General features: G+C 38.3%; 1 protein-coding gene across 5 annotated transcripts in view; it reads right to left on the bottom strand.

The window, feature by feature from the left end:
* The window catches only part of Rif1 (replication timing regulatory factor 1), a 51,022-nt gene that overhangs the window by 1,503 nt on the left and 26,368 nt on the right, over positions 1–23,151 (bottom strand). For 3 of the 5 annotated variants that reach the window (XM_085681134.2, XM_087899940.1, XM_085681133.2), the window contains exons 21-35: positions 20,096–20,195; positions 16,959–17,223; positions 15,443–15,485; positions 14,111–14,313; positions 12,674–12,773; positions 11,934–12,053; positions 11,137–11,288; positions 10,719–10,802; positions 10,577–10,628; positions 6,956–10,090; positions 4,421–4,567; positions 4,088–4,165; positions 3,880–3,998; positions 2,017–2,170; positions 168–276 (exon numbers count right to left, since the gene is read on the bottom strand). In XM_085681134.2, the coding sequence (XP_085537260.2) occupies positions 168–276; positions 2,017–2,170; positions 3,880–3,998; positions 4,088–4,165; positions 4,421–4,567; positions 6,956–10,090; positions 10,577–10,628; positions 10,719–10,802; positions 11,137–11,288; positions 11,934–12,053; positions 12,674–12,773; positions 14,111–14,313; positions 15,443–15,485; positions 16,959–17,223; positions 20,096–20,195 (4,861 nt within the window). The remainder of the gene's footprint in view (positions 1–167; positions 277–2,016; positions 2,171–3,879; positions 3,999–4,087; positions 4,166–4,420; positions 4,568–6,955; positions 10,091–10,576; positions 10,629–10,718; positions 10,803–11,136; positions 11,289–11,933; positions 12,054–12,673; positions 12,774–14,110; positions 14,314–15,442; positions 15,486–16,958; positions 17,224–20,095; positions 20,196–23,151) is intronic. The other 2 variants (XM_087899939.1, XM_087899941.1) reach the window with 2 other exon arrangements.

Below are 23,151 nucleotides of genomic sequence, written 5' to 3'. Positions count from 1 at the left end.
AGTCTACCTCAGATTGTTATTCTGTGTATGAAATAACTGAAGAAAATTTCAAAGTCTTTATCTACACCTTGATGGACATTTTTTTAAGTATAAAGATGTGAACAAAGTTAAGTTTTTTTCAAGAAAGTTTGTTTTCCAAAAGAAACTATCATGCTTGGATAGCGTACCTGAAGCAAGTCGTTCTTCATCAGTTGAGAGGGGCTTGCTTTCCACTCCATTTACTGCCCTTTCAGAAATATCAAAAACTGGTACCTCCTCAAGTCCACGAGATTTCATCTTGATTATACATTTACATCAGTAAAAAAAAGAGAGAAATAAAAAAACCTAACTTTTAACTGGAATGACATGAAATGCCCACAGTCCGTAACCCATAACCCACCCTACTGACTACACAAAGATAGTATTACAGCAAACATGGTAGAGCAATTGGAAACAAATGCAGGTGCATCTGTAAGTTAGAGGCCAACCAGGGATACAGTCAGTCTTGACCCAAGCATTTCCTCAAAGAGCACAGACATTTGTACTACATTAATTTCTTAAGAAACAGCAATAATAGGCTAAGTTCAGAAATGTAGAAAAAATAACTATGGCTAAATAATCAGTGGCTATGTTTTATTTTCAAAGCTACCAACAATTCACTAGCAGAGCACTGCCCAGCATGAATGAGGTCCTGGTCAAGGGCCAAAACCAGAATAAAACTCAAGGTATTCTCAGGTTTCATGGAGCACTGCTCAAAGAAATTACTATTTAAAAAGTGGTCATGACTCCACAATCCTATTCAAAGGCACAAACAATGTGAAAACACCGCCACATAAAAACTTGGGTATGAATTGTGGGAGGATTTCTTATGAAAACCAAAGCAGCAAACCAGAAGTCCATCAACTGAAAAACGAATAAGAAAATGTGGTATACCCATGGAATACTGATTAAAGAGAGTATGATTCTGACAAATTGTAGCAACAATAAACCTAGAAACTGAAGTGCACATGAACGCACACACACAAATTTTTATAAAACTTCCTGAGACTGCAAATTAATCGCGTAGTTTCTGGGTTTTGCTTGCTTCTTTATACAATTAACATGGTCAACAAAAATGTTTTTAAGTATCAGAAATACAAAAATCAAGTAATTTCAAGAATACAGTACAAAGTACATATCCTGAATAGATGTTTGAGAATCTAAACTTTGTCCCAAGATAAATATGGATAGGAAGAATTATGAAAGTAATACACGTACTATGTTTTTTTTTTTTAAAAAAAAAGCTAGCTTGTCATCTCAATTACACACATACCAAAAAAAGAAAAAGTCGGCGTGATGCTGAATGCCTTTAATCCCAGCAGTGGCAAGCGGATCTCTGAGTTCAATGGGAACCTGACCCACAGAGTGAGTTTCTGAACAGCCAAAGATGCACAGAGAAACCTTGTCTCGAAAACACATAAGGCTAGTGCATAAATTTGCAGTAGTCTTAGACACATTTGGATTTGAGCACCTACGTCTTAGGAATACTATAGCCATGGAGCCACCCGTTGGCAAAAATTAAAAAGGAGAAAAGACTTTTGAATAAAATTTAAAAGTGAGTCTAAGATAAAGTACACAAAAACAACTTCGACCGAGGCACAGAAAGGATTTTGAACAATAGTCTAAATACAAGCTTTTATTGCTTTGGTGGAGCTCTTTTTGCTGGGTTCTCTCTCGCACTCTGTGGCCCAGACTGTACTAAACAAGAAGTGTTGATCCAACTCTGCTCTTCCTATGTACTGAGATTAGGGAGGCACAATACCACTTCCAGATGGGTCACTTATTAGATTATGACTCTTGGGCTGGAGAGAGAGCTCAGCAGTTACGAGCACTGGCTGTTTTTTCAGAGAACATGGGTTTGTTTCTCAGCACCTCCAGGACTGCTCACAAATATCTGTAACTCCAGTTCCAAGGCATCTGGTGCCCTGTTCTGGCCTCTGTAAGCACTGCACACATGGGTACACAGAATACACACACGCAAAACGCTCAAGTTTTTACCTGTTGTTCGTGGTACACCCTGAGAGCCTTTTTTACATTAAACACCTTTGGAGAGCGAATGGGGAGAGTTTTTATTTCAGATGCGGTAAGAGTACTCAAATCACCAATTGTTTTTATATTCTTGGCTCTGATAAGTTGTCCTAGACCTCTTGCCCTTTTGAAGAAAAAAAGAGAAAACATAATTATGCTTTTAGCTGTAATCTGTGAGCACTTCTCCATTTAAACTTAAAGAGTTTATTCATATAGTCCACCCAGCCCACACATGTGATGAGCAAGCATTTGGGGAATTTAAAATGAAACTAGAATCCTAATGTATACCTGGCTTAATAAATAATGGAAATCCAGTAATTCTCTGTAGTCTACATTTTAGTAACAGCACAGCTGTGTTCTCACTGCTGCACTGAAACAGACGGGCACAGCAGGATGGGAAACTTGTTTTCACACCACAGTTTCCTGTCTATGGCTCAGGCGTTTCATCAGCTGTAAGCTATTTCCACCTAACCTATCCTATCCTAGATCCATTTTAATTTGACTTCCTTCCATGTGCACGTCTGAAACAATTCTTAGAGGAATATAACGAATGTCTTAATTAGGAATTACGCCGTGGTTCAAACTAGTAATTTTAAATATTATCATTTAACAAACAAGTTATGTGTAACAATTCTCTTAAGACTTAGCAGTCTGGGGCTAGAGAACGCTCAGTGGTTTAAGAGCACTTGATGCACTTCCAGAGGACCCAGAATCTATTTCCAGTATCCACATGGCAGCTCACTATAGCAAATCCAGTTCTAACATATATAATACCCTCTTCAGGTCTCCTATGGTACCAGGATCACATGATATACAGACATACATGCAAGCAAAAAAACCCTCATAGGTAAATTCAAAATGATATGAATTATATTTCTAAGACCCATAACAGGATATAATTGAAGCACAAACAAAAGACCCTCAATGAGGTCTCTCTACACTACAACTTAATTATATGCAATGTTCATAGACTAACCTCTCTAACCTTCTACTTTACAATGCTTCTGCTCCTCAGGAACGGAACCAGGTATGTATACAAAACATGCCAACATCGTGGGAAATAGCACTTATTCTTATTAGGATGCAATGCATAGTTTTATTTCTAAAGCAAAGTGTGAGAAGTAAATGCCAATTAATTCTAAACGTGAGAAGCCTGACCATTAAGACATTAAATCAGGCACGGCAATTCAATTCCGTAATAACAGTTAGCATGGAGGAAGGGGACAAGAGGATCCCAAATTCAAGGACGCAGAATGTGTGTGTGAAGCATGGGGCTCATACAGGTAAAGCTCATGAAGGCATTTTATTTTTGTGACCCTCCACATTGTCTTGGAAATTTAGTCCTTGTGGGTCAACAATCCACAGGGTCACAAAGTTCTGGCTGACTTCAACTGTGTTCTGCTGTGTAACAGAGGATGCCCATGCCCCTGCCCTTGAGTTTGAAATTCCATAAGAATTACACAGGTCTCAGATCAACTCAAGCTCACGGACTATGTCTCCAGGAATGCTCTTGAACTGGCCCTAACGTTCCTGCAGCCGCACTTCTGGCTTATGTAGTACTCAGGCTGAAACCCATACCTTCATTAATGCTAAGCAAGCACTCTCATCAACTGAGCTTCGACCTTAGCCCAGATTACCCTCATCATTGTAAAAAACTAAAATGTCATCCCAAGCAGGCCAATGAACACCTGGTAATCCACCTGCCTCAGTTTTCCTTAGTAGCTGGACTCACTCCTCAAACCGGGAAGTCTTAGCAAAACGATGGCACAAAATAAAGTTGAAAAACAAAAATCCCTTCACCTCAGAATATGAACCATAAACTTGACCACTTACCACATGTTTGATGTAATCTGAGGTAAAATGATGTCGACTGATGCTGCACAGTTCACCAAAGCTGGGTAAACACTCTCTGTTGTTGGGGATAGCATGGGTTCTTTGGCCATTTCTGTAATCTTAAAATAAATGTCAAAAGTCATTAAGTAGAGGTTATGAGACTGAACATGAAAGTATAAAGTTACATAAAAACTAAAACACTTCTTACTAAACACTTCTTTGAGCTCTTAAATCTAGAGCTCTGTGATCCTGGGGACAGAAATCCTTTGGCTGAAGTGGTATTATGCTAGATAGAAGAAAGTAGAGGGAAAAAAATTCAGAACCCCAGACAACTAAAATGTTACAACTTAAACTGTACAACTAAAGCCTCTGTAAATGTTTAGGAACTGAAAATGGAACAGGATAACCTAATGATTTACCTGTGGGACAGCCGACTGGCCTTAAGTCTCTACAGGAAAAGCAATCCATCAAAGCAAAGAAATCTTCAAATACAAGTTTTATTTACAGACAGATATACATATATTTAAAGTCCACAGCTTACCTTAGAGTGTGAAGTAGGTGAAGTTTTAACACTCTTTACTAAGGGAGAGCTATTTGAAGAATGAGGCCTAGCAACAGAGCAGCGCCTATCAATGTCATCTGCCAATCCTGCTTGGTATATGGGATCTGCAAATGAAACACGCCTAACCTGAAAGTACAAGACAAAGTTTTCAATAAGAAGGCAACATCCTAATGTGTTGTTTCTGCAAAAGCAAGACAGTGTTTCCAAGCTTACTTCACTAGAAGCCTCCTGCAGAGTTGTTCCATCTTTTAGATACTGCTTAATACTTCAGATCATTCTAATTATACCCTCCACTATCTCTACAGTGAGAGAAAGTTAAAAATGTACAATGAGCAGAGTGTGATGGTTCAAACCTTTTAATCCCAGCACTCAGGGGGCCTTAAAGGCAGGTAGATTTCTCTGAGTATGAGGTCAGTCTGGTTTACGTAGTGTAGACTTCCAAGTTCCAAGCCAGTCGGGGCTACACACTAAGACCCGCATTAAAAATTAATTAATTATTTCCAGGAGTGGTAGTACTCATGTAAACCCAGCAACCGGGAGACTGAGGCAGGAGATCTCCAAAGGGAAGCCAGTCTGGGGCTACACAGTGAGACCTTTGCCTCAAAAACCAAAATAAGGGCTAAAGAAACAGTTTAGTGGCTAAAAGTACTGCTGCATAATCATGACATCCAGAGTTCAAATCCAAGCACCAACATTAACAAGTCGGTTCTACAAAAGTCTGTAAGTCCAGCTCCAAGGGTCCTCATTTGCTCTCTTCTGGCCTGTGCATACACACAGGAGCACTGGCTTGTGCATACACATACATACATACACACACACATACACACACACACACACACACACACACAGACTATTCCTTTATGCTGATGTGTCACTAAGATAGATTTAATAGAAAGCAGCACGGCCAACAGCTAGAAAGGAGGTGTAAGTGGGATTTCTCAACGGGGAGAGCTCTGGGGAAGAAAGAGTAGAATAACCAGGCTGAGCATAATAAAGATAAGGTTCGTAAAGAACATAGATTTAAAAATATGGGTTAAATTGTAAGAGCTAGTTAGAAACAAGCCTAAACTAAGGCTGAGCTTTCATAATTAGTATCTGTGTCATCTTTTGTGAGCTGACGGCCCAAAAAGAACACGCATACACAAATAAAATCAGTAAGAATACTGTATAATTTGCATAGTCAATTGGTTTACAGACCACAGACAATAACAACTGGCTTCTGGTATATTTTATTAGTCATTCTCCTAAACTTGGGAGAGTGAGTGTGTGTGCAAAGCGCATGTGTGTGTAGAAGTCAGAGAACAACTTTGAAGGGAAGGGGGTTGTTCCTCAGATGTTGTACAACTAATTTTTGGGAGATGGGAGCCTCTCATTGGCCTGGAAATCCCTAAATAGACTAGGCTTACTGAGCAGCAGATCACAGGGATATTTAAGCATATGCCACCAAAACCCAGGATTTTTATCTTCAGTGTGGGTTCTGGGAATTGAACTCAGGACCTCATGCTTGCCTTGCAAGCACTTTACCTAAGCTATTTTCCTAGCCCCTGCTCTAAAGTCTTTGAAAGCAATACAAGTATCATGGCCACAAGGAAGTAATCTTAACTATTTTAACCTCACTGTGGCTAATTTATTTGGCTTCTCTAAAGGTCTACAATATGTTCAACATTGAGCTACAAATTTATCAGAGAACTCATAATTATTAATATCATTCCATATCATCTAGGATTGATTTTCAAGAATGGGCAACATCTAAGTATCTACCATATCCTGTTTGCCTTAGGCAATAAACCTGCCCTAATGTATAACAAGACTTTAATACCAGCACTCAGAAAGCAGAGGCAGGATGAAGATGTCTGGTCTACAGAGAAGGTTCCAGAACAGACCGAGAAACTCTGTCCAAAAGACTTAAACAGACAAAAAGAAAACGCCGCACTGTACTTTCAAGGTCTCAGCACCCACATCAAGCATCTTACAACTTCCGATGCCTCTAGTTTTCATAGGCCCCTGCACTCCTGTGCAGACCCTAAAATATACATATATACATATAAAAGTATAAAAATAAATCTAAAAAATGTGCTTGCTAGCCAATTACCAAAAAACTATAACCCTAGCTAGCTGAGGGTCATATATGTATATGCATGGCCCAAGAGCCACTCTCTTTAGCTGGAATAGAGTGACCTTTAAGGCATCATGTTTAAGAACATATGCCTTTCAATCAACAGCAATCGTGACGCCTAGCTCCTTACAACTGGTTCCATATATTGTATCACAGAGAAAGGTCCTAATAGGACCCACTCAGTATGCTAACAGTGACCCACATGCACACCTGCATCAAGTTCTTGAGTGTGAGACAAAAGACTACTTGAAAGGCTTCCTGTCCTTTCCACAGCAACCACAGCAAATAACCAGTGAGTGACCACGACCCCTTACATCCTTACCCTTTACTAGGTTTCGCCCAGTGACCACATATTCCAAGCAAACATTAGACTCATGACAGTCAGCAACATTTCCTACCTTATTAACTGGTGACGGCAGTTCATCTTCGTGGGATCTTTTGAGTCCTCTCTTTAAGATGCTTGTGGACGGAGAAGCCAGTGGCGACCAGACACACCGTGCTTGCATACCACTAGGACTTTCCGTTGCTGATCCAAGGGAGGGATCCAGCTCTCCTAATTTTTCAGGAGAAGCATTACTGCTTTCTGCTACCAGTTCAAAAGTCACTTGGGATGTCAGAGACTGTGGGAATTCCTCCACTTTCTCTGAAGTGAGACAAACTTCCTGCAGAATATCATTACCCATTACAGTTTGATTGTCACATGATTTTGTCTCATCCAATTGATTAAGTTCAATTTTTGTTTCAGTTTTGTAACAAACAGTTCCTTCTTCAGAACTCATATCAAGTGCATCACAAACAAAGCTTTCAGTTTTGACATCTACTCTTCCAACTGGAGCTTCTTCAGGTACAGGGGTGCTGACAGTCGTGTCCCGATCCTCTTCCCCGGGGTTGTCAACTTCAGTCTTCAATTGAGCTACCACTGGTGCTTTGTAATTTTCCATTTCTTTGTTCATTTCCTCACATGAGCCTGAACCAGATTTAACACTATCCCCCTCTGGTTCTGCTCTCGTGGGATGCTCAGTCTGAGCAGTCTTTTTGCTTAAAGGTGTCATGTCATCAGAAAGACTCATACCAGAATGAAAACCCCCAGGGTCTGTTCCTTCAGCATTCATTTCAGTTGTGACTGCTTCAAATTCATCTTTTTTATTATCTTCCTCTGGTGGCATATCTACAGAAATGTCCATTTGAGTACTCTTTTCAGAGGTGTCAGCTTCAAATGTGTCATTTCCTACATCTAATTCCATACCTTCAACACAATCTGAACTGGAGCCTGCTGTTACTTTGGATACCTTCCCTGAGTCACTAACATCAAATTCTCTTTTCAGAATTGCTTCTGAACTCTCTACTTTGTTATCCAAAGAATATTTCTCTGAAATATCCTTGGAGTCACTTAAGCATGGGTCTTCAGCATTAAACTTCACATTACATGACTCTTGGATTTCAGATACTGTTTCACTAGAATCTCGATCATGAGGGTTTTCTTTTACTATTTCAGATGGCAGATTTTTGTTTTCTTCTTCCAACCTAGTTTCAGATCTAATTAAATCACTAGCAGTATCATTCTCTTCTTTAAGACCCAAATGAAAACTCACACTAGGATGTTCATCTACCAACTTTGTTTCAGCAAGCTCATTAGCTTCACAAGTTTCAGGTGTGGTCTCAGGTACTTGCGTATCTGTCGTCTTTGTCTCCATGCTCTTCACAGCACAACTTTCTGTGTTCTTTAACCCAATAAACGACTTTTCCTGATATTGTGATTTTTCCCCACAGCAGTCACAGCCCTTCGATCTCCTGACTCTCCTGCTTCTTTTGTGTTGGCATTCAACAGCTTGGCTCCATTTCTCAGAAGGCACAGAAACGTCTGATGTCTCCATTTTTGAGCAGTCTCCCACACCGCTATCAGTATCTCGTTTGTGCAATCTCTTAATGGCATTCCTAGTCCTGAGATTCGACTCAGGCACAGGAGGAACTGCAAGTGAATTATCTACACACGCGCTAGTCTTACTTGTGTCCTCAGTTGTAACTGGCGGATCAGTAACTGGCAGTGGATCTGAAGACCCAATAGACTCCTGAAGATTTACTCTATTTCTATTTTCTTCAAAAACCTGAGCCGCTGTTTCTACATCAACTTCATGTGTCTCGTCTGCAGTTTTTACACATTCCTCTTTGACAGCCTTTTCTTCTTGTTCCTCAGTATCAACACTGTCACTGCTTTTATTTTTCCACTTCCCAGATCGTTTCTTTCTAGAAACTTCTTCCTTTGCCTCGGAACTATCAGATTCTGAGTTTTCAACACTGGAAAGCAACCCCTGAGATGCTCTTCTTGTTTGGTAACGTGTACGTCCTCTCAAAGGTTTCTCAGATGACTTATCTACACTGTCCTGGGTACCACCTCCCTCGGAACTAATGTTCTCCTGGCTTGGCTTTCTTTTATTTTGATCAACTTCGGCATTACCAATGGGTTCCTCTAAAGTTTTATCGTGTAAACCACTTCCTTTTTCAGTCAAATTTTCCTGTGTAAGGGATTCAGCAGTTAGTTTTTGCTTAGGCAGCTTGTCATCTTTTATATGTAGAGGACTCTTCAAAATTGTTTTGTCTTCTTCCTTCCGTTTTTCCTTTTTTTGTTGAACGTTATCCTTATCTTGGCTATCCATGGAAGACTCTACTATTTCTGAACGCCGCCTTGAAGACCGTCTGAGAGTTTTTGGATTTGGAGCTACTGCAGCTTGACTATCTTCACTTATTATTTGATCTGCTGGTGCTGGAACTGGGAGTTTATTTTCTTTAGGTCCCATATTAATGCCTATGTTTTTCTCTTCTATTGAGACTTCCAATAAAGCATTTTCGACCGGAGGTTTGGGATTTCCATCTTCATGCTCTAGGATAGCTCCAGAAGGATGATTGTGATTATCTGACACACATTCTGCTTGATTGAGCAAATCAGGAGGGTTATTTTCTAATACATGTTCCTCCTGTTCAGATCTCAGTGAAGGCTTAGAGGTTTTATTAGTCAACTGCTCAACTTTACCCCACCTCCGGCCTGATTTCTTAGCACCATTCACTAATTTTTCTGAATCAGATTTTGAGTGAGTCATTTCTCTTTTTCTTGTTTTTGGTGGCATATCAGTTTTAGTAGAGTTTTCCTGGTTATTTCTCACTGTAACAGTAGATGACATGTTATTTAAAGGGGATGGGCTAAACGGTCTATTTTCTGAACCATCAAATTTCTCCAGAGTAATAAAGGTTTGTCTCCGACTCACAGGCTGTGGAGGAGTTCCAGAAACGGTGGCATTAGAAACTGAACTACTGCTGACCACCAGTGAACTTTCTATACTAGAACATTCACCTGACACTATCTTTGACGAAATTAACATGTTTTTTGTCGCATCAATATCGGGGCTCAGCGCTTCTGAATTGGTTCCAGCAACAGAACAAGAGTCATTTGGTAAAGAAGCCTTTTCAGGATGTACATCCATACAAGAGTTTTCCACAGCACCTTGAGAGATGAAAACAGCACTCTCCGTTTGCTCTTCCTACAGAAAAACATACAAATAACAAAGTAAAACATTAGTTTTTTGGGAAATTTAAATAATACAGTGGTAATCAAATTTTCTTGGAAAACTAAGTGTAAACTCTTGTAATTCAATACACTGTCTTTTAAAATACTGCAAATGTTTCAAAATCAGCAAAGAACTGTCAGTGTGCTTAAAACTGACAGTGTTCAATTAAAGTTACAACTGAGGCCAGGGCTACTGGGAGGCAGAGGCAGAAGCCCGAGAAGAATCACTCCACAGGAGCTCCAGGTCACCCTGGACTTCAGCTCCAGAAGTCACTTACAACGTGTTTTAAACACATATTTATGTGAAATTCATTAGGGTGCAGCTCAAAGTTAGGAGATTGTAACAAATTTTAACAATCAATGAAACAAAGATCCACGACAACCTTATTATTTACTAGACCTCAAAACAGAAGGATGACTGATTTTTGAAAAACACCAAAGCATCAGATATTGCTTATACCTTAATTACCTTGGCATCTTCTTTTGGTTTTTCCGTTAAAGTGTGGCTTTCCCTAAGATAAATAATTGTACAAATTAGGTTATTTATATTTATTTATAGATTTTTATATTTTTTATTATAGATTATTTATTATTATACTTACATAGACTCTTCTAGACTAAACTGAGCAGAAAATAAGGTGTCTTGTGAAACATCCAGATTATTATACAAGGCAGGAATATCACACCTAGAAAAAAAATCTTATAAATAAAAATCTAAAAACCTGGTGATATTCCCACAATCAAGTAAAAGTTATAATTCTACCAAAGTGTATTTAATAATCATATAAGAACAGATTTTTCTCCTCCAAAGCTTAGAAACAGTGGGCATATTACTGGAAAGATAAAATGTTATTAAATGCTACCATGTATAGTTCCAACAGCTGCCATTAAAATTGAGTATGCTCTGGCTAGATGTGGCCTAGTGATAGAGCACTTAAAAAAGATACCTGACACAATGATACATTATCTTAGTTCTCACACACAAGTGACATAGAGGTCAAGATAAAAATGCCCACAAACCGTTTTGTCTTGAGTACTTCTTTCTGGTGCTCAGTTAGAATCCTTTCCTTTGCCTCTTTTTCTTCAGGAGGTATGAACACAAAGTCAGTAGATTTTTCCTCTTCCAAAAGCTTATTACTCCTTAATTTTGGAGATGAAGATTCTAATTTCAGCTGTGGGTTTTTAAAAAGATGTGAGCTTCCAAATCATTTTCTAATTTTTCTGTTTTCTAACACTATGATATTACTTTTTAGTTCTGAGTACAGTTTGAAATTGACATACATCCTTCTCATCTGAAATAAGGTTTATTTATGCAGTCCAGGTAAAACTGAACATATGAATCTGTCTCAGACTACAACTGTTAAGATTAGAAGCACACAAATAATACTCACAATAAGAAATAAAATGCCCTTGGCTTTCTCCTATCTCGAATATTCAGAAGATAAAGTAGTAAGCCTTTTAGGAGGCAATTCTATGAAGTTAGATATACGCTTTACTAGGCAACATAAAGTTCTAATCAACGGATCTAAATTATTGTCATGCTGTACACTGTGCTGTTCATTCATCCCTTCAGCTCTCCTCAGAAAGCTGCCAAGAATAACTACATGTAATACTGAGAATGACCATGAGGCTAAGCATTATACAGATCTGTCATTACTAAGAACAAATCACTGCAGGTTCTATCAGGTCTGTATTTAACATTATACCACAAACCTAAAATGTATTTGGTCTTCCACAGTTCTTTCCTCCAAATAAGGTTTGTGTCCTAAAGCTAGCCAACATTTAAAATTTCAGTAAATATACTTTTGAAAACATACTTTGGCTGACAGCTTTGTGTTTTCTTTTTTATCCTTGGTCTGTGCCAAAAAGGAATCTCTTTTCCCACTTGATTTTCTTTCCATGCCACTTATCTTGACATTTAATTGTGAATTTTCTGTCTATTAAGAAAAAAAAATGAACATATTAAGTATGTCTACTCTTTGCTTCTTTTGATTATCAAAATTTCAGTCTAATGATTCTTCATTTTAACTGGTATAAAACTTCTATTTGTGTCTACTGAAAACAAAGGAAAGTCACTGTTCAAAAACCTATTTCTATAGTCAGTTACAGACTTTACTTTTATGAATTCAAAGAAAAATCATTACTTTTTAAGCTTTATATCAAATTACTAGACACAAATACACATCAGTCTTGAAATTTAAAATATACGAAACCTACAACATTCAAGAATAAAAAGAGATAAAACCCCGTGTAGACGGAGAACATAAACGTATTCAGCACATTTTTCTCTTACAACAGGATGTACAACCTGACATTCTAAATTATGCTGAACAAAGAATAATAAGCTGTTTTCTCTGGTGAGAATTCTTTAGACAAAACAAAAACCCCACAGTAAACCTCTGTATTTCTTCTCCTAATTATAAGCAGAAGTACACATTCCTTCCTGAATGGAAAGCTTCATGTGGAATGGGAAACAGGTGGTGTTACTGAATTCTTTCCTGTTCAAATTCTCACTTAACCCAAACTACTCAAATGGAAGTAAAAAAATTCAACTTACTGCATCTGAATACGGCCCACTGCATTCATCCATCATTTCAACGTTGTCCAAACCAGGCAACAGAAGCAAAACGTTTTGTTTGGCTTCTCTTAATATTGGTCTTTAAAGATAAGTACAAAGATATTAAGTAAAGTACACTCATAATGTTAAAAATATTAATTATGAATCAGGTTCTCATGAATCCAGGCTGGCCTCAAACTTGTGATTTAGTTCTATGACCTTGAATTTCTGAAGTCATCATGTCCAGTTTATGCTGTGATGGCAATAAAGCCCACGGTTTCAGGTACACTTAAAGAAAATACAGTGTCAGTCCTATTTATAATTGTTATGTAGCAACTATACCTAGCTTATGTCTCTTACTTACACGTATACAACGGAGAAATTAGAAAATATTTGGAGTTTTCCTCTATACCTTTCACAGCATTCTTTCAACTTAACTTTCAAGCAAGGCATAGCAGGCTTTGTACTTATAATTCCTGCATACTAGAAGGTGAGACAGATCACAAAGTGTTCAACAACAAACTAATCTACAAGTGTGAGTCTCAAACTCAAAATGATAAAAACAAGCAAACAAACCGCCCACCCGCAAACCCTTGAGAGTAGTGGAGTAATGGCTTGATGGTTAAAAGCACTGATTGCCCTGACCCTGGCTCAATCCCCAGCATCCACATGGTGGCCCCACCATCCGTAACTCCAGTTCGAGGAAATGCAATGCCCTCTTTAGCCTCCAAAACCACCAGGCATGCACACTTATAAGAATATACTTGCTTGGAAAAATACTCATACAGTTTTAAAAAAAAAATCAAAGTTTTCAAATATTAGGAATTAGTGAGGTGACTGCTCTTCCAAGGGACCCAGCAGCAAACAGTCTAACACCTGGTTAAACAGTTTAAACAGTTTAAACACCAGTGTTAAACAGTTCAAGACCTGGTGAAAGCCCTCTCTGGCCTCCACAATGACCAGACATGGAGTTGGTACACAGACCCACATACGGAAAACATTCATATAAAATAACTTCTCTCAGTTTGGTTTTAGGATATGCCATACATTGTGGCAAATGTCTTTAATCCCAGGACTCAGGAGGCAGGGGCAAGTGAATCTGGGTTTGAAGACAGCCCATCTACATGAGTTCTAGGACAGTCAGGGTTATATAGAAACTGTGTCTAAAATTTTAAAAAATTTACAAGTTTACTACTCCCCATGTCTGGCTTTATTAATAACCTACAAATCTCTGCCCTTGATTATTTAAGGATTTTTCTGTTGCGAATACTGGTTCCACACAATGTTAGGTCTAACAGAAGTCACCCCAACTTTAATGGCTACTACATCGTCTGAGAACACAATTATGAAACTGTGCAGGTTGTACTCGAACCCGAAACCAGGTTTACATAAGCATAATGGATTAAGCAGGTATAGGAAGTTGCAATGCTAACATACTTTAATTCCTCAGGATAAACCAGAGTTGTCGCTTTTGCAAATGTAGCGTTCCACAACAGAGCACTCTGCTTTCGAATCTGTTTATTCTTGTGAAGAAATATTATGCACAGAAGTGGAGAAAGTTGTCCAAGAAGTTCACTGTCATAGGCCCCAGGATAATTGTGCTGTAGACAAGCAACAATTTCTCCTAATAGTTTTTCTAACTAGAAAGAGTGGGAAATGCAAAATGTATATTAAACACAATTTTACAAGTCATATTACTATTTCAATTTTAAAATTATCAACCATCTTTAAGCACCACTATGGTCACCAAACATAAATACTCCTCTTTAAAAACAATCAGGTAAATTTACTTTAAATACTAATACTGTAATTTTATTGGAAGTTATTTCTTAACATAAAAATGTTTTTATATTAATTGTAATAGCAATTAACAACTGTCTATGCAATTTATAAAATATTATAGCCAACCTTCACATAAAGAGTTAATACCTGAGGATTAAATGAATTCGAAACAGTAAATTCTAAAGAAGAAACCCAGCTTCAAAAGAATGTCTCCATACCCTATAATTTTATGACCATTAAAAAAAAATGAAACATGTCCATTAAAAAAATGGACAGGGCAGTGGTGGCGCACACTTTTAATCCCAGCACTTGGGAGGCAGAGGCAGGTGGATCTCTGTCAATTTGAGGCCGGCCTGGTCTACAGATAAAGTTTGAGGACAGCCAGGGCTAGAACACAGAGAAATTCTGTCGTAAAACGACCCCACACAGGGGCTGGAGAGATGGCTCAGCGGTTAAGAGCATTGCCTGCTCTTCCAAAGGTCCTGAGTTCAATTCCCAGCAACCACATGGTGGCTCACAACCATCTGTAATGAAGCCTGGTGTCCTCTTCTGGCCTGCAGACAGAATACTGTATACATAATAAACAAATAAATATTAAAAACAAATTTTTAAAAAAAAACGACCCCACACAAAAAAATGGATCAGTGGGGCTGGGGGTTCAGTGGTTAACAGCATTCACAGTGTTAACTCCAGAGAGATGACCTCTTCTAACCTCTAAGATAGCATACGTTTATCCATAATTATACACGCATGTCCATAAATGCATTAAGATAACAGGGGGTGAAGACACTTGACATTAAAGCTCACAGGCATAATTTCAGTCCCTGGATTCACACAGTAGGAGAGACCAACTCCTGCACATGTCCTGTGCCCTCCACTCACACCATGGCATGCACTCAACAGAAATTATGTTTTAAGAAAGATAACTACAGAAACCATATGTTGTCCTTAGTGATAAAGTGTATTTTATGGACGCTATTTACTTACCTTGTTGTTCAGACTACTGTACACTTTAGGAACTTCAACAAGCCTGCGAAGACAGATATAAAAAGTTAGTATCTTAAGATGCCATTGCCGCACTAGTTATCAAGCTAAGTCTCAAAGAGAAGACACAGAGCCACAAAATAAGGAGAAACAGTCACACAGTAATACAAAATATCCCAAGAATAAAATATCAAAAATGAAGTAAACATAACACTTAGAAAACAAATCTTTAAAAACACCTAGAACAGACTTCAAGTGCCTGTGATTAACTACTTGTCCAAGTCCTGTCATTTGTGCAGTTAGGAATAGAACCTCAGGTCTGTGTACACTAGGCTAGTGCTGTACTAAGCTATTTCAACAGAACCACACAGACACACATTTAAGAGTAGGTAGGTGCCTGTGAAGGTCAGGGAAGCGGCAGATGAAGTTTGGGTTACCAGCAGTTTAATAAGCCTACCCTATTCTAATCTTCAATCAGAACAGCAAACACTCTGAACTGCTTCAGCCACTGCTCTGGCTTCTCCTTATACAGTCTAAAATAACGAATTTAAAAAAATGTGGCCAGGTAGCGATGCACGCTTTTGATCCAAGCACTTGAGAGGCATAGGTGGCTGAATCTCATGACTTTGAGGTCAGCCTAGTCTACAAAGTGAGTTCCAGGATAGTCAGAGCTATGGAAACAGATCTTGTCTCAAAAATAAACAAAGAAAACAAAGAACCTTGGCTTAACAGACACCATGGTCAATACAAACAATGATATATGGGCAAATAACGCTTAAATGTTATCATGACAGACACGGCTGGATATAGAACCAATGGAGTCCACTGATCAGAAACTGGAATTAAGAGAATGAGGTTTCCATCTATGTAACTACATATAGTGTATTATTCAATGGCACAGTATCAAGTAAAATAGATCTGTATTATGCATTTAATAAGCATGTTTCTTTGTGTAAATAAATATGAAAATCACATGTAAAATTGAAAATTGCAGGAAAAGAAAAAAGTCAGATAAAATAGTAGTTCCAAGTCCTTTCGATTTGAAACTTTTTACATTTTAGAATACACATAAATATATTCTAGAATTTCATCCAGGTCAAAAAAGCTGATACGAAAGCAAAGGGTTACTATACTTAATATATAGTAACTTAAATTACACATATTAGGCTGCCAGAAGATAGTCTCTGCTGGTTAAGTGTTGTCACACAGACATGAGGACCTGAGTGAATTTGGATCCCTAGAACCTGAATACAAAGCCAGATGAGACACATAGACTTGCAAACCTAGCACTAAAGGGGATATCCTGGTACTTCTAGAGTTTGCAGCTGGACTTGGTAGCTGAAAGTTAGTTGAGAGGCCCTGTCTCAAAAAGCAAGGTAGGTAGTTAATAAAAGGCAGCCTGTGACTTAAACACGTATGTGCATAACACATTCATAAACCATGTACACATGCAAATCACACCAAAAACAAAGCAAAAAAAATCACATATACTTAACATGAATAAGCAGAAAATACTTACTTTGAGTTTTCATACAATAAAGCCAGAGGTCTTGTGAAAGTTGTAAATATTTCACGGATCATAGAAGGCAAGGAAATGTGTCCAAATATATTAGAAAGCATGCTGATGACAGAGTTAACAATATTAACCAGTGTATCAGAATACGTTTCCTTGAAGCTCAGAGAGTGGAAAGAATGGATCACTCTCACAATTAGCTTAAATAAAGAAGCTAATTTCCCAAGGGGTTCCTTCTTCTTTCTGGACCACTCTGAAGATCTCTGTGGTGCTAAGATAAAATTGGATTGAGTTTGCTATTATCACTCATTTTTACATTTTGCATTCAAATGCTAACTACTTCATCAAATACATACATTCTTGTTATCTAAATCCTCAAATAAGCCTTCAAATAATAAAGTATTACTGAATAAATATCACTAGACTAACTTTAGAAATAAAAACCAGACCAGGTGGTGGTGGTGCACGCCTTTAATCCCGGCACTCAGGAGGCAGAGGCAAGTGGATCTCTGCGAGTTGGAGGCCAGGCTGGTCTACAAGAGCTAGTTCCAGAGAAACTCTGTCTCAAAAATAAAAAAATTTTAAAAAAAGTAAATTAAAAATAAAAGAACTGGCAAATCTCAAGTAGTCCCCCCAAAAAAGGAATTTCAAATACATTTCGGTTTCCGCTAACCCTCAGAATTCCACAACTATTTTACAATTACTAAATCATACAACTGAAATAACAAAGCTAAATTATCACGGGTTTTCAATACTAAATGATTTCAATAGAAATTAATATTCTTGGCTCATCTGCATACACTTCATTTGTAGGAACCCTACAAATGAGACAATTCAAAGAAACTATTTTCTACACTGGAACATTTACTTAATAGTACACATTCTTTACATTTTCCTCTTCGATCATCTCTCCATATTCCAGGTCTAAAACAAAGCCACGTTTCTCCTGCACTGAAAGTCATTCTTACTCCAAAGTCACCTGTTTCTGTAAAACAATCAAGTCTCAGGAGAGCTTAAATTTAAGGGAGGGGGGGAAAGTCTAACTCATACCTTACTAGCCTCATAATTAACTAAAACCATGATTGCTACTAAAAAAAGGTCAATCATCCTCTCTAGAATCCATTTCTTCAACATAAACATGTTATAAATATGACTCAGAAATTCTCGTACACATGTTAAGCCTGAGGTGCCGGGCTATGGTCAAGATGAAAGGGGATATCAAGAAACTATCACCCAAAAAAAAAAATTATTTGACCAAATTTTATGTCTGTATACTTAGAATACTGGAAGTAAGGTTCTCAATTAAATTGGGTAGGTACAATGCAGCAAGAACCCATGCAGAATTATATGGCAATCAAAAGCGTATTCAACAGAAACCAGTAACACAGACATGACATCCAAATCCATGCCCACCTTTCCTCGGTAAGAGGATGCAGAAAGAACAATGAATTGCTCTGGCTTTTTATGTTTCACTCTCAGATAAAAAGAACTGTTTCTGGGGTAAATAGCTTCAGGTATAGAAAAAGTACAAGATATAGCTGAATACTCTGCAAAACTCACAAGCAGTGGCAATTTGTCAAATTACCATAAGAAAAAGATGTTATTCAGTAATAAAGTGCTTTTCTAGCAAGTAAAGGCCCTGGGTTTGATGCCCAGAACTCAGACAATGTAAATGGAATCTACAAAAGAGGGAATAAGGAAATAGTGGAGAAGGTTAAACATTGTTAGATATGTAATCCCAGTGCTGGGAGGAGAAAACAGGAATATGAAGGTGGGAGTTTTGTTGGCCAGTCACTTTAGCCAATCAGTGAAATCAAGGTTTAATGAAATCCTCTCGATAATTAAGCAATAAAAAATAGAACACCCTTCCTAATGTTCCTCATGTCTCCCAACCATCAAATCCAGGAACTCAAACTGATAACTTGAGCTATTATATTGGAACGTGCTATCCACACCTCTTGAAATCAAACTATAATCCCACTCAATTAACTGTGAAATAAATATGAGAACGACAATTGAAAATAGGGATCTCATGATGTAATGGGTAAGAAATTGACTTCCGATACAGGCTAATTTAATATAATCAAATAAAAACAATGTGATCATTTCAGAAATCATGGTGAGTGGCAGTCAAGGATGATCATGACTGTAATCTTAGAGGGATCACCAAAAAAATCCTGGAATGTCATAAGCGGTAAGACCATATATCCAAAAAAGTCTTACGACCAAGTGATTTAGGAAGATGAATTACCAAGTAATGAGTCATATGATTCAATGTGCTGGAAAACAAAGTACTTGGGATAAAGTACATATATGGTTGCCAACCATGCATAAAACCCTGAGTTGGAACCCTATCCCAGGAGTTAGTAGGTAGAGACAAAAGGCTGCATATGGAGTGAGAAGACGGTCTAGAGTAGAGAGAATAGATGAGTTCCTTCTTGTGACAAGCAACCAACAATAATATATGTTAACATTACCAGGAAAGAATGAGTTATAAATTAAAAGCACTACTACATTAGTTCTGTGGTATTTATTAAAAAAAAAAAAAAAATCAAGGCAAGTTCAAATTAAAAGGCTAAACAAATGTTGGTCAAGCGCTTCAATACTAAGGTAATATTCCAGGCACATCAGGCTGTTTGCTTGTATACCACGCTTTTACGTTGGGAACAGTAATAGAACAAATGCAAATTTGAGTTTTTGTTCAAGACTTGAGGGTCATATTATACAGTCCAGGCTACCTGGTTCTCCCGGATAATACAGACAACTGCTAGGATTATAGGTGTGTGCCCAGTCCAGGACTGTTACTGGAGAATCTAACCAAAAGATGAGGTTTCTGTAACTCTGAGCTAAAAATTTGCTTAAGTGGTGATATTAGCAAAATAATCTGATAAAAATTTTGTAAAGTGAAAGGAAAGAGGTGTTAGGAATTTTCCCTAGCCAGATGTTGGTGACACACCCCTTTTATTCTAGCACTTGGGGAGGCAGAGGCAGAAGCATAGGCAGACACAGGCAGGTGTCTGTTAGTTCCAGGCCACAGGATCTACAGTTCCAGGACATTCAAGGCTGTTATGTTACAGAGAAACCCAGCCTTGAAAAACCAAACAAATTTTCCCTAAAATGCTAATGGTAAAGAAAATACTTACATTTGATTTTGGGCTGATATTTAATATTATACGGTGAAAAGTCGATACAATCAACCATTACAGTAATAATTTGAGAGATCCTGTCCAAGAATAACAAATCCTAGGAAAAAAATATAAGTACCACAATCAGAAACTCTTACTACAGCATAGTAGTCAAGTGTCAATTCACATACGAAAATTTTATTATCTGTGCTACAAATACGTGGTCATTAAGTATTTCCCAGTTAGGTGTTCTATGGCAAACATTGTGCTTCTCAACACTCAGGGGAAATTATTGATCTTTACAGTACCAAAAATAAGCCATATCCACTAATAAGTCCCACTTATTTATTGATTGATTGATTGAGATCTATGCAAGGTCTTCGCCATAGCTCCACCGAAAACCCCACCCTCAAAACACCACAACTCAGCTGTGAAGGTGTAGAAAATACACCTACAGGAGAAGGTTCCAGGATATCAAACAGCCACTTCCATTCTCCAGGGGTTCTCTCTCTCTCTCTCTCTCTCTCTCTCTCTCTCTCTCTCTCTCTCTCACACACACACACCTCTACATAATTCCAAGTCTTGAAAATTAATATTAAGTCCCATGAATACAAACACAATGAAAGCCACTAAATAAGCTCCTCTACATTTCTTCCTCATCCTTAACAAAAAAGAAATAACAGAATCTAAAACTGTGAGCAGAAAGCCTGGTAGAAAACACAGGGAAGGTAACACAGCTTCCCTCCCACAACACCTCCAGCTACTACTTTTCCAGGCATGCAGTGCACCTCCCAAAGAATACAGAGTACAGAGAAGAAAAGGGCATTCTCCACCAACAAGATGAACTATCGACTTTCGCAAGACTTCCACGGAATACACGGGATTCAGAGAGTAGCTCTTAAGCACTTTCAGAGATCCAAACATATCCATGAGAGAGACAGGTCCATAGTGGGAACTGATACCAGGCTCAACAAAGCAATCTAGGTCAAACAAAATCAGAAGTATTCACCATCATATATCCAAATGTCCAAAATCTAAGAGGAGGATAAGGATTCAAACAAGCAATGTGCTTAATTGATGCCCTCATTAATTCAAAATGTTCAAAAAATCTAACAACAGCCAGGTGTGTGATGTTGGCCCACTTTGGGGGCTGCAGACCCCTGGCCCTTGACTTTCTTTGCCTGCCTCAAACCCTTTGCCTGCTTGAGTGAACTGGGCAAATCAACTTGTTTTCTTGTGCCTGCAGCTGCTCGGAGTAGGAGACCCTAATGACTAATGAGTTCCTGATGGCAGGGGAGTGACTTCTGGTAGGTTTTGCAGCTGGGCAAGGCTATCGGTTAAGGATCCAGATATAAGCTTCCCTGGAGCACAAAGTTGTCATTATTAGCGTTCTTATTTCAAGGATGACCTGCGTCTCTGTGTCTGTGTATCTCCAGCCTAGCTCCCCGCCCACACCTTTAAACCCAGAACAAAGGAGAACAGAGCTAGGTAGATCTGAGTTCAAGGCGAGTTTGGACTACAGAGTAAGCTGCAGGTCAGGAGATACACAAAGAAACCCTGTCTCAAAAATGCAAAAATCTAAGAAGGCTAGTGAGATGGCTCAGTGGGTAAAAGCGCTTACAACCAAAGCTTAATGAGTTTAATCCTAGGATCCATATAGTAGAAGGAGAACCGACTCCCACAGTTGCCCTCGGACTTCAACAGGTACATTAACACGTATATATGTGCATAGTAATTAAAGAAAAATCTAGTCAGTGTAGATAAAGATCTAAATTACTGAAGAAAAGCCAAGCTGAAATGGTGATGGAAAAAATTCTGCGAACCAATAAAAATCTCAGTGGAAAGCGTTACTACTAACAGATAATTACTAATAAAGAAAACACAAGGGCTGAACAAGACATGGTAGAGAATTTGGATCACTTAGTGAAGGTAAGTAACGTCAAATTTACAAAATTCACAAATATACTTTGGGACACCATGGAAAGACCTACCTTTTGGCTTATGGCCATAGAAGACTACTTTACCAAAGTCAGTATTACTTTCAATAAATTATAAAGGAAAAATTTCTACATCTAGAAAAAAAGATCCCCATCAGGCAGAAGCCTATAAAATTTCAAAATAAAACCAAAAAATGAAACTGCCCATAAAAGTTTAAGTAATTCATTTGGGCGCTGGTGGCACACACCTTTAATTCCAGTACTTAGGAGGTGGAAACAGGTGGATGGATCTGAGTTTGAGGCCAGCCTAGTCTACAAAGCTGGTTCTAGGACAGCCAAGGCTATACAAAGAAACCCTGTCTTGGGGAAAAGGAGTGTGGGGAGAGGGCAGAATAAAAGAAAGCATATTGAAAAGCTACTAAAGGGGTAATTCAAATCTCAAACTAACACCTAATTACATTAACAGAAAAGCCAAAGCCAGAAGTGCCTAGAAAGACACATTCCCAGTCAACAAAGACTAATATACTCAGCAAACCTCTAAAAATCAAAATGCTGGACTTGGTAGCATCACTTTAATCCCAGCGCTGAGTAGACAGAAGCAGGAGGATTTCTTTAGTGAAACTGCTATCACCCCTCCCTGAAATAAGAGATAAACACCTTTCATAATAAACACAGATTAAAGAAATTTCTGAATACCAAGTGAGTTCTACAAGGTAAATACTTCAATCTGAATACAACTAAGAGGTTTCGAGGAATAAAAAAGCAATACTTGGATAAAAAGATTAGAAAATTCCATACCAGGGCAGGAAAGATAGATGGTTCAGTGGTTAAAAGCACTGCCTGCTCTTCCAAAGGTCCTGAGTTCAATTCCCAGCAACCACAAGGTGGTTCACAACCACCTGAAATGAGACCTGGTGTCCTCTTCTGGCCTGCAGGCATGCATGCAGACAGACCACTGTATACTTAATAATAAACCTTAAAAAGAAAAAATTTCGTACCAAACAAACAAACAAATAAAGGCCAGCACTCGGGAGGCAGAGGCAGGCAGATCTTTTTGAGTTCAAGGCCAGCCTAGTCTACCAGAGCAAGTTTCGAGACAGCCAAGGCCACAGAGCTGCCCTGTCTCAAAATAAAACG

This window comes from Myodes glareolus, chromosome 21 (genome assembly GCF_982192425.1).
Source record: "Myodes glareolus chromosome 21, mMyoGla1.1, whole genome shotgun sequence".
NCBI lineage: Eukaryota > Metazoa > Chordata > Mammalia > Rodentia > Cricetidae > Myodes > Myodes glareolus.
The sequence above is the reverse complement of the archived record's forward strand: the minus strand, read 5'-3'. Positions and strand labels throughout refer to the sequence as shown.